The sequence below is a fragment of the Octopus sinensis genome, linkage group LG8 (genome assembly GCF_006345805.1).
Source record: "Octopus sinensis linkage group LG8, ASM634580v1, whole genome shotgun sequence".
Taxonomy (NCBI): Eukaryota; Metazoa; Mollusca; class Cephalopoda; order Octopoda; family Octopodidae; genus Octopus; species Octopus sinensis.
The window spans coordinates 31150996-31166288 of record NC_043004.1 but is presented as its reverse complement, the minus strand read 5'-3'; the positions used below and the strand labels follow the sequence as shown (position 1 = coordinate 31166288).

The following is a 15293-nucleotide window of genomic DNA, read 5'->3' as shown; positions in this document are numbered from 1 at the left end:
GCTCACTTTGCAACCATATGGTTTTGGGTTCAGTCCCACTGAGTGACACCTTGAGCAAGTGTCATCTACTACTACTACTACTACTACTACTACTACTACTACTACTACTACACACATGTGTGTGTGTGTGTGTGTCTGAAATAAACACAAAAATATATATATACACATGTAAATATGGCTATGAAATGCAAGCATAGCTGTGTGGTTTAGAAGTTTGCTTTCCAGCCCCATGGTTTTAGGTTCAGTCCAGTGTCTTCTATAGCTCTGGGCCAGCCCAAAACCTTGTGAATGGATTTCCTAGACAGGAACTGAAAGAAGTCTATTGGTGTGTATGTGTGTCTCCTTTTCTTGACACGGCTTTATAGATGTAAGTGAGCATCACCATCATACAAGTGGTGTCACATTTGCTTCTAGTCTTCTTTGAAAACCTGTCCAGCTCAACTTGGAAACAAGTCAGGATTGGTAACAGGAAGGCCATTCAGCTGTAGAAAAATTTGCTTCATTGAAATCCATCTGACTCGTGCAGGTATAGAAAAGTTAACATTAAAATGCTTATGTTTTATGAAAGAGAAAGCAATTGATCAAGCTGTAGTAAATAAATCTCAATGATTATATTTGTTCAAATAGTGGTGGGTCTTAATATTTCTTTTTATGCAAAACATAAATCTGGGAGTTATAAGTTAACAACTGGAGCAAATAAAGTTCATATATGTCATATTTTCCTGTGTTAGACACTGGAAAGTGTTAAAGAACTGTGGAAGAAGAATTGAGTTTCTGAATCAATCCTTGGACAGTGATATAATGATGCAGTAAAAATTGTAGCTATCATAAGTGGTTCAGTGTTTGTGCAGTGCTTGTTCTTGTTTTCAAACTGCACTTATCCAGCTAATAGTGCAACATCTGCTATACCTGTCAAAACTAATTCTCAGCTCTGACCAAACCGTTGGACAACTTTTGACAACTTGTCATGCAGAATAAATTTTCCACAAATTAGTTTGTTTTTTTGCATAGTTTAACTAGCACTGTTTTTCTCATTTGAATCTCCAAAATGTCATGTTGACTTGATTTAAAACCTGACACATTCCTACCAAGCAAAATCAGTGTTTTGACCAGAGACAAATGTTTCTTTAGTCTGGTTGCAAGACTAATTAAAGACCTTTCGAAAATTGAAACATAAACAGGAATGAATACAGTTATTAAATGATTTTAGTCTTGGACAAAGACCTGACTTCTGGAAATACTCCTTAAATTCCTTTATTCACAAATTATCAAAGTTAAAAAGTTATAAAATGTACACAATTATTTCTTGTAGATATTCATTCATTTGTTTTATGCCTATTATTCCATGATAGCATGGGTTAGATGAATATGTTTTACAGCTGGTTGCTCTTACTGCCTTAACCTTTACCTGCTTTCCAAGTAAATCTTTTATTCCATACAACTTTGAAGGAGGGAAGTAGGTGAATGATTTGTTAACAAGAGAACTGACAATACCACAAGACTTTGGCTGACCTTGGTTTTAGTAGACGACACTCACCCAAGATGCTGTGCTGTGCGACTGGACTTGAAACCACGTGGTTGGGAAGGAAACTTCTCAATCACACAGCCATGCCTGCACATGTAAGCTATTCCTCACATATATGCCATCTTGAATCTCTTATAAATGAGAAAAAATATTTGCCTGCGAAATGACTTTAGTAATTTTGTATTATAAAGGTTATTCATAATGTATCAGTTAAGAATCTATAAAGTTGTTAGTGTAGGTCAAAAAGTTTTCTGTAGTTTCCCAGTTATAAATGAAATCTCTTTCATCTGTGTCAATAAAAGAAGTAACAGAAATATACTTGGGTTGAATCAATTTACCATGTTTTTTTTGGTTGACAGGCTGGTTGTGCCTAGTCAAAAGAAATCAGCTTATTAAATTAAAGTGTAGAATAGAATATAAACTTCATTATTTAAGTATTGAGTTAGAAGTTATATTAGTTTAATTTAATTATATTTTGATGATCACTTTAGAAATAATTAGCAAATATTTGATATTTCTAAATAACTTGATACTTGAAGAATGTTTGAAAATTAAAGGTTTTGTTTACCAAAAATATTCTTGTGTTAAAATGGTTTAATTAGTTTGTTATGTTTGTATAAATTAAATCTATTTAATTGATATTGTTACTGCTTGAAACATTTTTATTCACTGCGAATATTGTGTTGATCTTTCACCACTTATAAGTTACTGGAAACATACTTTGAATCACAAATTTGTTTGGATCTCTCACTGTTGCCTTTCTGTGTATATTGTGATTTTGATGCATTATTTATTATTAAGTGTGTGGTAAATTAGTTAGTATACTATCTCGTTATTCTAAGAAACAGCTACCTTTATTATCACTTCATTGTCATAATTTCTATTCAATTACCTAATGCACTCATTTTGTTTCCAGTGAATTTAACTAAGTTCAAGATGTTACAGACATGTATTTTAAGTTCATATTTTTATATTGTTGTGTTGTTCATGTCAATTCTACTTTCATTATCAGCTTCCTCAGCTGCAAAATAAATTTCAGATCTACTGGGATCTTTGCTATTAATATCCAATCCACAAAGGAAATATATTTCTCATTTGCTGCACTGCATTTATCAGAGCTAGGTACTGTATCTATGGACACCAAGAATGCATTGCAAAATTTACAGTTCTTTTAGTTGAAACCAAATAACATTGCATACCAGTGGTAGACCTCAAACTTCACTTTGCATTTAATTACACTACTAGATATTCCAAACAACTCTTGTATTCTTCTGTCATACTTGTGTAATTACTGATTTGAAATTTTTTTTTCTCTGACAATTCATTCTGCTTCTGAATAATCTTAATTTTATACCACCAGACAAATTCTGTCACCTGCAATTGAAGTATTCTTTCTTCACTACTCAACTTAGGTTTATTTTTATAGTTTTTGATTTGTGATCTTTCTAGTTAGTTTTTCCACTGATGTCTTTAACTATTATGTTAGCTTATTTCTATAATTATTCCTTAAATCCTTTGATATCAAACTGTCCAAGACTGGTTGTATGATAGCAGCTTCCTATTCTAAACTGAACTAAAATTTCATGTTGATTTTATTCCAAACACCAGCATAATAATGACTTCAGATATGTTACTAAATCCTTATTTTCAAAATTGATTGAAGCAAAGGCAGTGTATTTCAATTGAAATCAGATATGAAAAGCATTAAACATATCACATATTCCTTTCTATTTTAACTCTTCTAATCTTCCAATGACTCTTAGGATTTTTGGGCAAGTGTCTTCTACCTATATTGTTTCTATAATTTGTATTAATCAAACATACACATTTTGCTATCTTCTTTTCAACTTTGTCCCAATAATATCCTCAATTGTTTTCAATTATTTGAATTCTTTGAGCAAATGTTAGGGCAGACATTTTTGTTTTAAAAAAAACCCAAAAAAACTTTGATTCACTACTTTAATGTGTGCCAAATTTCTATAATTCATTGTGTCCTCTTCAGTGTCTGTTTGATATAGAATCTGAAGTAATCACTTAAATTTAGTGTCTTGTAGCAACATAATTTCAACATAACAATATTGCTGTTCTCTTCAGTCATAATGAGGCTTTTTTTCAAATATTGATTTCCTATTGAATTATTGATGTCAAAATAATGAGCTAACCACCTGAATGCAATCCATTACTCACCATCTATTCATAGGGAAATCACAACAAATACAAAGTAAATCAGTTTTATGCTGAGATAACTGATTAAATATTGAAAATTTTCTTAACAATGCACTTAAATCTCCCAGATGCAGAATTAATATTTTTATTTATTGCTGATATCTCCATGCACATTAAAAATGAGTCTAATACCTCCAAGCACGTTATCAAGCAGTCTGTCCTGATCAAACATTTGTGCTTAAATGTAATAGCACTTTGATATGGGTATGGTGTTACCAAATTTCTGTTAAAATACACTATCTTTGCTTCAATTCATTCTGAAAATAGTTAAAAATTTAATAAAATATCCTAAGTCATTGTTAATTTGGTGCTTGGAACATGAAATTAACATGAAATTTTGATGGAAGGTTTTAATTTGGATCACTTTCAAACTGGAGGTTTGTATCACAGAATCAAATGCCGTCTCAGGTGGGTTGGTGTTAAAAGCGTTAAGAAAACTTTGTTTTGAGATTTTCTTTTTATTCTTATGTTTATTAAACTATAAGAGTAAATAAAAAGTTATACACACTTGTTTCTATAATTTATTAAAGAAAAGCAGGGTTTGAACAATTACATCATTCTTTGACATAATCTCCTTGCTTTTTGATGCACTTCTAGCAGTCTACAAAGTTAGTCCACTGAAGAAAAGTGCAGCCATTTATGCACTGCTTCCTGTGTTTCTTCATCTGTAGTACAGGATGTTTGAATGCTCCAAAGAGGTGGTAATTGGAAGGAGCGACATCTGCACTGTATGCAGCCTGTCTCTGTAACTTGAAACCCAATTTTTCAATGGTTTTAATGGTGTAGGCAACAATATGTGTGTGTACATTGCTGTACAATGACGACATTTGCTTTGACAATAAATACTGGCGTTTGGTGTGAATTACTGGTTTCAGTTTGTTGGCCAGTGTCTCTCTCTAGTCTACATTGGTGACTGTAAACCACTTTTCCAGTTAATGTTCCAGTATAGGCCCTTTTTGCATCCCAAAAATGGTTAGCATCATTTTTTCTGCAGAAGGTTGAGTCTTGAATTTGTTTTTCACTGGCAATTCTAGGTGTTTCCCCTTCATACCTTGCATTGTGGGTTCTGGCTGAAAGTAATGGACCCAGGATTCATCTCCTGTGACTATATCCTCAAAAAAGCTTCACTTTCATTGTTGTAGCGGTCAAGTAAGCATTGACAAATCTCCACATGATTTGCACTTTTGCACTTCAGTAAGCACTTTTGGCTCCCATCTTGCACAGACTTTACAGAAGTAAAGCTTGTTGTGGATGATTATGTATGCAGAACCATGACTAATTTGCAGAAAACTCGCCACCATCATTGATGGTCACTTGTCACTTTGCCAGAACCATCTCTTGAGCTTGTTGAATCTTCACATCAGTGGTGGAAGTTGGCGGGTGTTTTCCTCCCTTTTTGTGCTTCATACTTCTCTGGCGATTTTAAAATTTCTTGATCCACTCATACACACTTCTTACATGGAAGAGTGCTGTCTCTGGTACTGAAAGTCTGCAATGAGTTTCATCCCCAGAGAAATCACTGTTCTTCCTTGCTGCCCTCTGCCAGCAGAGTGGCCATGTTTACTCTGTAACACAGGAAAACAAACTGGAGTGATCAAGGTCAAACCTCGGTTAGGTAACCACAAGAATACCTCCATTTAGCTTGGAAGTGTTGAAGGCAGTATAGCCAACCTAAAGAAAGTTTTGGTGAAAATGTAGATAATTTTTGACTCCCCACCTCTTATACTTTCTTATGGAAATTCAATTTGTCTAGGAAAACTCATAGTGTTTATTGTTATTTAATTAGTGTTTAGTCATTTAGAAGGACTCACTCTATGAGAGGTATTTGCTTTCGAAACTAAATAGCTGTCTACTCTATAGCAATATAGCAAAATAATGTTAAATCATTACTGATGTTATTTTATTGGTTACCTTTATCAGCTGTATATGTTGTTACCCTTCTCTCTCTTAAATTATTATTGTCACAGTTATATTGGTTACTTCTCTATGTAACTCTTTCACATTTGCTATCATCCTTAGCTCTTTCAACCAGCCTATTAAATTAAAACAACTTCAATGGACATTTCTTCCCCTGACTTTCAAGCTCTTATTTCCACCGTCATTGAGATAGAATGTTTTAGATGGAAATCGGTGTTGTAAGCTATCAAACTCCATCCCATGTCACATCACTGAATTATTGGATGTTTCTCTTTTTTTTTTAATCTTGCTCTGCTGCCAAGTAAGTAGTTGCAGGTATGGTGCAGTGTCTAGCCAAGTACTCAGTACACTGCTGGTGCCATAATGATTTATACAATTTCAGATATATCTACTTTATAGTTTGGTCACATGATATCCTACCTATAGTGAATATGGCCACAGATGGTCAAACACTCCAGTAAAAGAGATATAGGAAGGCCATTGCAACATCAAGCAATGAACTTGGAGAAAGATGGTAGAAAATATGACAGTGAAAAGTGGAGGTAGAACATTGTGTTGTGTATGAACTACTTAGGTTATAGATGTTGATTGGTTGTGTGGCTTTGTTAATTTTCTAATTTTTCTTTTCACCTTTATAAATTTACCTACTTGCTTGCCTTTTGACTAATTTGTATTTTCATAAAAATTTACTATTCTATTTTCATTTTGCATATAACTTTACTGCTTTATTCTTAGTATATCTCTAATTAAGTTTAGGTGCAAGTAATATCAACAAATTACAAAAATTTCATTGAATGTTATCCTATGGAATATAATAAACATTGAACATTGTTAATACTTCATTACTTTTCTTCTCAGAGTCATGTCTTTAGTAACATGGATCAGCATAAAGGTCACAGATTCACATCCCTTTTTCTAAAGTGTTATGCATACTTAAGAAATCATTATTTACTTATATAAGGAATAAGTCTCATTTCTTCTGTAAATGCTGCTTTTACAACTTTGAACAAGGTACATAGTTGTTTGTTTGGTTGGCAAATGTGTTTTGTATTTGTTAACCAAATGTGAAACCGGCATCTTCACTTGAATGTGAAGTTGAAACTACTTTAAGTGAAAAATTATCTACCTGTAAAAAATAATTGCTTTATTAGACAAATGTTCAAATTTGTAAAAATTGCCTAGTTACCATTGAAAAATAGATCAGTAGGAGGGAAAAAAAGCTCAAATATTATTCTTTCAGACAAATAAGTGGCAGGCATAGCTGTTTGGTTAAGAATCTCACTTTGCAACAATGCAGTTTCATGTTCAGTCCCACTATGTGGCATCTTGGCCAAATGTCTCATACTGTAGTTCTTGTCATGTGAGGGAATTTGATAGATGGAAACTGCATGCAAGCCTGTCATCATGTGTATAGATATATGTGTATGTTTTTGTTTCCCCCCACTTGATAATTGGTGTTGGTTTGCTTACATCTTCATAACTTAGTGATTCAGCAGAAGAGACTAGGAACGACTTGTTCAACTAAACTAGTCAAGATGGTGCCCAGTATGGCTGTAGTCCAATGAAAGGCAAGTAAAAGACGGAGCCCCACACCAAAAAAAACACCATTTAATGTTTTAACATTTCATTCCACTCTGCTATATTTTCTTACAGCTATCTAATGTATGATCGATAATGTGGCTTCTATATGCTCTTAACATACCTTTCATTGTCTACAGATGCACTCTGTCATCAAATTACTGAGACTTCACATAGCTAATTTCAGGAAATTCACTGATACCTTGCCATGGGTATTTACAGATATGTTTACAGGTTTCAAATAAAAGTTCTCGTTGAATACTATTCACTATGAAAATTTTCATTTCACTTTAGGCTATGGTGGCTAATGAAAAATCTTTATTGATCATTTTCACAATGGTTTTACAATTAGCATTCAGGTTATATTCTTGTGACTCATTCTTTGCATTTCCTTTTCTATTTTAAATTATCTTTTTACAGCATAAATGGTTGCATACGGTGTTTCTACAGAATGGTGAAAGATAATTAACAACCACTTTAAATGTACAATTTATTTTAGCAACTGGTTTTCCAATATTCTCTTCCTAGATTTTGTGAAGAAATTTGGGAAAAACATAAACAAACCCACCAAAGTAATACCAACTCATTTTATGTTATTTTATAAAATTCTTTTACTTGTTTCAGTCATTGGGCTGTGGTTTTACTTGAGCACCATCTTGAAGGGTTTACTCAAACAGATTGACTCTAGTATTTATTTGTTTTAAGTCTGGTACTACTTACTCTATGGATTTCTCGTTGTTGAACTGCAAAGTTATGGCAGTTCAACAGCAAGAGACCAATAAAATAAGTAGTACCAGATTTAACAAAACAGTAGGAAGGACAAGCACAAATAAATGGCTCATATGTGTACACACTTCCACCAAAACAATAAAAACAAAAAATACATGCACACATACACTCATAAACACACACCCACACACACACTGCATGACTTAAATACAGTTTCCATTTACCAAATTCATTCACAAGGAATTAGTTGGCTTGGGACTATTGTAGAATACATTTACCCCAGCTAGGACTGAACCTGAAACCATGCAACTGCAAAGCAAACTAGTTAACCTCACAGATATATCTGTTCCTTATTTACTTTTAACCTTTAACTATCACAGACTGTATGTCCTTTTGATTTAGTTCTTTACTGAATTTCACCATTTTGTATTTCCTGTGGTTTATCCTAACCCTAACATACGTTTTACATCTCTTATTCCTGATCATCAATCATTTAGCATGTTGGACATTTTGTCTGTCTTCCTGAATTCAAATTCCACCAAGGTCGACTTTACTTTTCATCCTTTCAGGGTCAGTTAGGTGGGGTGGGTGATGTAGTTGTCTAGCCCCTTACTCTTACAATTGTTGGGCTTGTGCCAAAACTTGAAAACATTATTATATTTGTTTCTTCCCATTACTAAATATATTCATGTTTATCACCAGCTCAGAACTATAATTTGTATAGTTTAATGTTCTATAAATTTAATCATAATATTCACTCTATTCTAACATTATAGGTGTATCTCTTTCAACATTTCCAATAAATTAAGTAAGCAAAATTAGACCTTTTAAGGGGATGTTTAAGGTTTATAATACCCAGTATCAATATTGTGCTTTAGTCTTTAACTTTTGAATATTCTACCCTTAAAAACAGATTGTCTTGCCTAGAAGCTTGATTTTCTAATCTTCTTAAATTATTAGTGGAACCCTCAGTGAATGAGTGAGTGTGTATCTATGCATATACATTTACTAAATATAAATTTGTGTTTATATTTTTATCAGTAAAAAGTAGACATACCTACAATACAATTAATACATTATTGGTTTACGACAGACCTTTGTAATTTCATCCTGAGTCATCTTTCTTGTTCATGTACCTTAAGTACCTTTGTTAACATAGCATAAATACCTATGTTCATGTTGCATAGGTACCTTTGTAGCATAGCTATCCTGGTTTATGTACTATGCATATCCTGGTTCACATTCCTTGAGTGCTTTTGTTTACATAGCATTAATATTCTTGTTGATCTATCATAGCTATCCTTGGTTAGTATCTCGAGGCATTTTCACTCTGTCTCTAAGCATTCGTTTACATTACTTACCTGTAGCAGTGTATTCATCTCTCCCACATGCATCATTCTGTGTTTTATTCAGCTTTTCTTGTTAGTTAATATTGCTTTTTCATTTATTCCCTCAAAATATCCTTCTCCATAGCCTTTATATATATATATATATGACAAATGAAAGACAGAAGATGGAATATACGAGAATTTATTATTAATCACGTCAATTGTTTCGACACATCTAGCATCGTTGTAGTTTGCTTGGAGCATTGTAATATCGAAGAAGGTAAAAAGAAATGCAGAAAGTTCTTTTCTTGTGAAGAGGGGCCTTTGCATCTGAAATATAAAGGTTTTATTAAACTTGCTGCATTGTTAGAAGTTGGTGGTATTTTTTGCAAATGCTGCATTGCCATTAGAACAGTAGAAATAATGCGTAATTACTATTAGAAAGTGGAAGAAGTTGTCAACAAACAGTGTTTTGCTGCCTTGTAAGGGTGATTTACCCATTAATTCTACTGTTCTAACAGCAATACTGTGTTCGAAAACTATCACTTTCTTGTTTGTATTGTACAATACACATTTCAATGCTTTAGAAGTAAATGTTTGTTTATACATACATACATATATATATATAATTTTATATCTTTAGTGATAATAATTCAGATGCAGATTTGCCTGAGATATATTTGTGTGCATATATGTATGTTTCTATCAGTGAAGATTTATTTATTTTGCTGTGGTGGAACCTTTTGAAATTTTTCATAATGACATAGATAAAGCTACATTTATCTATTTCATTTCTCCCTTTCCTTACATATCTAATAATAATAACTATTGGCTTAACAAGAGTTAAATGAGTCAAACTCCCCTAGCAGCAGTAGTAGTAGTGATATTTGTTCGTGTTTCGATGCTGAATCATTTGTGAAGCCACTCCAAACTTATCTTTATTCCTCTCATTACCATTCTCTATCAATACATCATGGATATATCATATTCACTCACAGCTTCATATTTTTGTTATTCTTTTGTTTAAACAGTTTATAACCTCTAACACTATAAACTTCCTATTCCATTGCAGTAGACTCACCATTCCTATCTACCCACTTTTCTTAGGGTGCTTTGTTAATTTACAAATGATGTAATTAGTGTTTTAGTTACTTTTGTTCCAATCGTATGCTATGCAAAAGTTTTGACCACTCTCTATGCTAGGACTGTGTTCCTATAACACAATCCTTTAGAATATTTCACTGACACCATTGACTGTTTTCATAATTGTGTATAATTTGATTGCTGTTGACTATCATAACACTTATTTAATTAAAATTGCTTATCTGTTATTTTGGTTATTTTCATTATTAGTGAATTTTAATTACCACTTTGTAGATATATTGACAAACCTTGGTTATAGGATGCAGCTGCAGACATTGCGTTATTATTAATACCGCATTATTAACTAAGTGGTTTGTGGTGTTTAGCTCTAATCTGTTAATTTCCTGTTAATATGAGACTAAACAACACATTAGTCCACTGACTGCACTATCTGTGCAACAGTTAGTTCCTGCCTATTTGCTGTTTTGATTTGATTAATTTTTTTTTTCTTCTTGAAATTAAATTTCTGATTGAGGGGAAATTTTAAACATGCAATAATACTTGTTAATTTATTTTGTTTTATGCTTGTATTTATTGTTTCATAATAGTAGTTAGGTGCAGAGAGGAGAATAGGATAGGCTGAGGTTCACACCTTTTACAGTGCTGAGCGATAAAATCAGAAATCAATATTAGGTACCCATGATCTTATGTTCATAACTCTCGTTTCTCTATTTTTAAAATTTTATCTGTTTTCATATTTACATTGGTCTGCAGCACAGAATTTTATCACTCCTATGAACCTTTGTCATCTCTTTTGTGAGGTCCACTGTTCCTCAGATCTAACTGCAGCACTTTATTTTACATCTACTCTTCACTGTTTGTATACAAGTATTTTCCCACCCAGTTTTGTTATACATACCCATCTCTTCTGAAGACAAGAATTGTTGTGTTTAATGTCTGTTTTCTGAGCTGACTTGAGCTCAGCCATTCATGCAACCAGTAAGCCATACTCATTATTTCTGGTTTTACAAACATGTGACATCACACGTCTTGCATATGTGTCATACAGTCTAAAAAATATTTTCTTGGAATATAATTTCGTTGGTTGCATCAATTTGTATTGTGATAAGTATTATTTTATATAAAGTAGCTTTACACTTTGGATACTTGCCAACTCTTTATCTGCTTGCTTAGAGTGAAAGAAATATCAAGCAAGAGGTGTGTTCTACATACAGGTATTGTGAGCTAATGCAGTCTGGCTGGTTGCAGGAAGAAAAAAAAATATTACGTTTGGATGTGAAGGTCTATTGATAAATGTGATTTTCTTCTTGAATTGTTCACAAATTTATAATCATGTAGCCGATTTCATGATATAAGTTGTTATTTTTGCCAAGTACTAGCTTCAGATCGATATCCAACTGAATATATATATGTAAATCTAAACAGCTATTGACAAATTTCAATACTTATTTTCCCAATCATACATATATTATATATATATATATATATATGATTTTAAGGTGTATAAAAGTTTGAAAGTGGTTTGATATTAAAGATTTATAAAATGCATGGTTTTAAAAAAAGAAGAGACATCTCCACATGATCGTCTAGAATTATGGGAAGATATATGATGTCATTAGTTTCTGGCATAGCTGCTCACTAAAAAAAAATATAGGTGGCAGGTGTTTAAAATAATAAGCACTGAAAAATATCAACAATTGTTTGTTGACTCTATTTCTCATGCTATAAAGGTTCAGAATATGATGCATTCAGCACCTGTTGCATGCCTGTCATCACGTACTCTCTGATACCATTCTCCTCTGAGTATTCTTGGTAGATTCAAGCAAAATCTCCTTGAAGGTATGAGTCTCACTCACCTTGAGTGAAATCTGTTTACCATGTTGTTTAACCTTAAACATTCTGCATTGAAATGAAATAGAGAAATCAATTGATAATAAATAAATGAAAGAAAACCCAATCAATTGGTTTTTAATATGAAAAGTGCTTTATATGAAATAAGTTTATATTTTGCAGTTCTGTTAATACAAACACACAGTGCTGTTTCTCAGATAGCTATGACTTTAATAGCTGTGGGTGAAGTACACTTCTTGGAAGTTTATTTAGCTAAAGTTGTATGGACTCTAATTAATAGGTAATTAGAAACACTGATTGACAGTCACTAGTGAAGTTTATGATGGATTTATCATTCTGGACTGGTAGTGTGTTAAGTTGTGCTTAGTTAACCTGGCTTATTTAATAGAAAGTGTTAATTTGGCCTGTTTTGTAGGAAGTTATAGATTAGATTCTGAAAATTAATTCTGCTTGTAGACTAAAGCACTTTGTAATAGCCTGGCAATGTCTGCAGTTAGTAGCTTGTCTTCTTGCCTGTCTGTCTTTCTCATATTTAGTATTGTAAATTATTTGGCTAGATTTCATTTATTTGCACTTTGACAACATTTCAAACCGAGTACTGCCAGCATACATCTAATTTAGTTGTCCTTAAATTCTAGTTGAGGAGAGCCTAAAATAATGATGACCATAATTTCTTTTTAGAATAATATATAGTGTATCTGCCTCCGTGCCGGTGGCACGTAAAAGCACCATCCATTTGTGGCCGTTTGCCAGCTCTGTCTGGCACCTGTGTGGGTGGCACGTAAAAAGTACCCACTACACTCACGGAGTGGTTGGCGTTAGGAAGGGCATCCAGCCGTAGAAACACTGCCAGATCAGACTGGGCTTGATGCAGCCTTCTGGCTTCACAGACCCCAGTTGAGCCGTCCAACCCATGCTAGCATGGAAAGTGGATGCTAAATGATGATGATGATGATATCTAATCTATTAAACTGTAATGGCACACTAAAGATCTTGTCTTTATACTGTGTATCAAAGGTTCGACAGTTTGGTAGTATTCTCTCTCCAGACTATGCCACATGAGTTGAATGTAGGACTGCAAGCTAATGAAGCATCTGTTTGTGTTGCAAATGCTCTATAATAATGGCAAATTGTTCCTGTTCTTCAGTGCCTATTCATAGATAGGTGGACTGAGCCTTTAGAAAATTAAGTCTAAACTATGGATTCAATACCTTAATGGTGATAAAATATGAACAGTTAGTCGATCGGCCGGTTGTTAGGTGCTCTACAGTCTCCATTAGTTGTCCCTCATTAGATTATGATGCATGTCTTACTTGTAGAAAATGGAGCTGAGCTTGTTCTCTTTTTCATAAACATAAAGGTGGTTGTTGAGTGGGTTATACAGATTTTCTTAGAGAACACTGCACTTTCTGATTGCAAGTTCTTGGTGTCTGCATCTATGTTCATCAGGTGACATTTGTAAACAAACTGAGTGCACAAACATCATTTGTGTACTAACTGAGCACATAAGAAGGATTTTTGTAGTAGGTTTACATGGCAGAGTACTTCATCATAGCAAGTTTTTTTCTCCTCTTTGATGTTTAGGATGTTGTTCAGGTGTCTCTGCTAACGGATTGTTTGCCAGTTTACTTATTGGTGTAATTGTATGTTTTGAATGAACACAAATAAGCAGCTGAAAATTACAGTCTGTTCACATTGTATTGTCTGTTTGGTCCTTTGTGGATGCTATTATTGGTCTGCAACATACAACAGCAGAAACAGTACCTATTTTTTTTTTATTGTTACTGCTATGGTATATAAATTAGGTGATGCAATACATTAGTCCGAAACCACACATAATACCTACTAAATTCTTGTAGTTTTTACTTCAAAGGTATATAAAATTATTTCCATTCAATTTAGTTCCATTCAAGGGAATTCTTCAGTATTCAGTGTATTGATGAAAATTATATATAATGTATGTATAAATGTTTTATTATATAGAGCAGAAATGTATAAAAACGTTTTATCTGTCACTTGCTTCAGTCAGCAAAACAACCCCAATCCTTAGGTTTTTCAAAACCTGGTATTTATTACATTGGGCTCTTTTACTGAACTGCTAAGTTACAGGGATGTAAACACACCAACACTGGTTGTCAAGCGGTGGTGGGGGACAAGCAGACACAAAGATATATACACACACAAACACAACAGGCTTCTTTCAGTTTCTGTCTACCAAATTTATTCACAAGACTTTGTTTGGCTTGAGGCTCCAGTTGAAGACATTTGCCCAAGGTGCCATACAGTGGGACTGATCCTGGAACCATGTGGTTGGGAATCAAACTTCTTACCCAACAGCCACAATCTTTTACATCTTTGTCTTGTGATATGACAGCTAAGGAGAAAAAATAAAGCGTTTGGGATTATGTGTATGATGATTATATTTACAAATCCATACTTTTTAGTCTATTCCACATTACTCCTGGACATCAACTCCAGCTTGGGCAGCCTCCCTCCAGGCTGTGAATGATGTCATTGCACATGCCAACTCTTAGACATGCGTTTGCAGACATATGCCATGCGGGCCTAACTTCCAGGCTTCAACATCTCCATGGCATTATAGAAAAATACAAACTCACATTTATAGGTTTTGTATAGAACTCTAAAAATATTAAGTACTGTATCTGTGATTATTACAAAGGTAACTACAGTACAATAAAACATTTAGATTTTGGTATATGAGGGGGTACCCAAAAGAAACCAAAATTTTATAATATTATACATTTAGTTTTACAGGTTTACACTTTTATCACCTTCAAAGTATTCTCCCTTTGAAGCAATGCATCAGCCCTTGAGTGTTTTCCACTATTTGAAGCAGAGCTGGAACTCTTGCAAAGTGATATCTTTTAAGGCCTCTGTCATTTTTTTCTTCACCTCTTCCACATCTGCAAATTCCATAGCACCAGCTTTTGTCACCAGTGATGACTCCCGAAATAAGGTCCAGATCAACTGCCAACTGTTCTTTCAGTTCACAACACACTTTCAGTTGTGACTGC

The 15293-nt window shown here is 33.5% G+C and overlaps 1 protein-coding gene across 3 annotated transcripts in view; it reads left to right on the top strand.

The window, feature by feature from the left end:
- Positions 1–15293, top strand: part of LOC115215250 (TSC22 domain family protein 1) — a 142339-nt gene that overhangs the window by 79248 nt on the left and 47798 nt on the right. The window contains exon 3 of one of the 3 annotated variants that reach the window (XM_036505310.1): positions 7387–7426. The exons of the other annotated variants lie outside the window; for them this stretch is intronic. Within the exon in view, the coding sequence (XP_036361203.1) occupies positions 7387–7411 (25 nt within the window). The 3' untranslated portion in view covers positions 7412–7426. Of the gene's footprint in view, positions 1–7386; positions 7427–15293 lie in introns of those variants that run through there. 3 annotated transcript variants of the gene reach the window in all.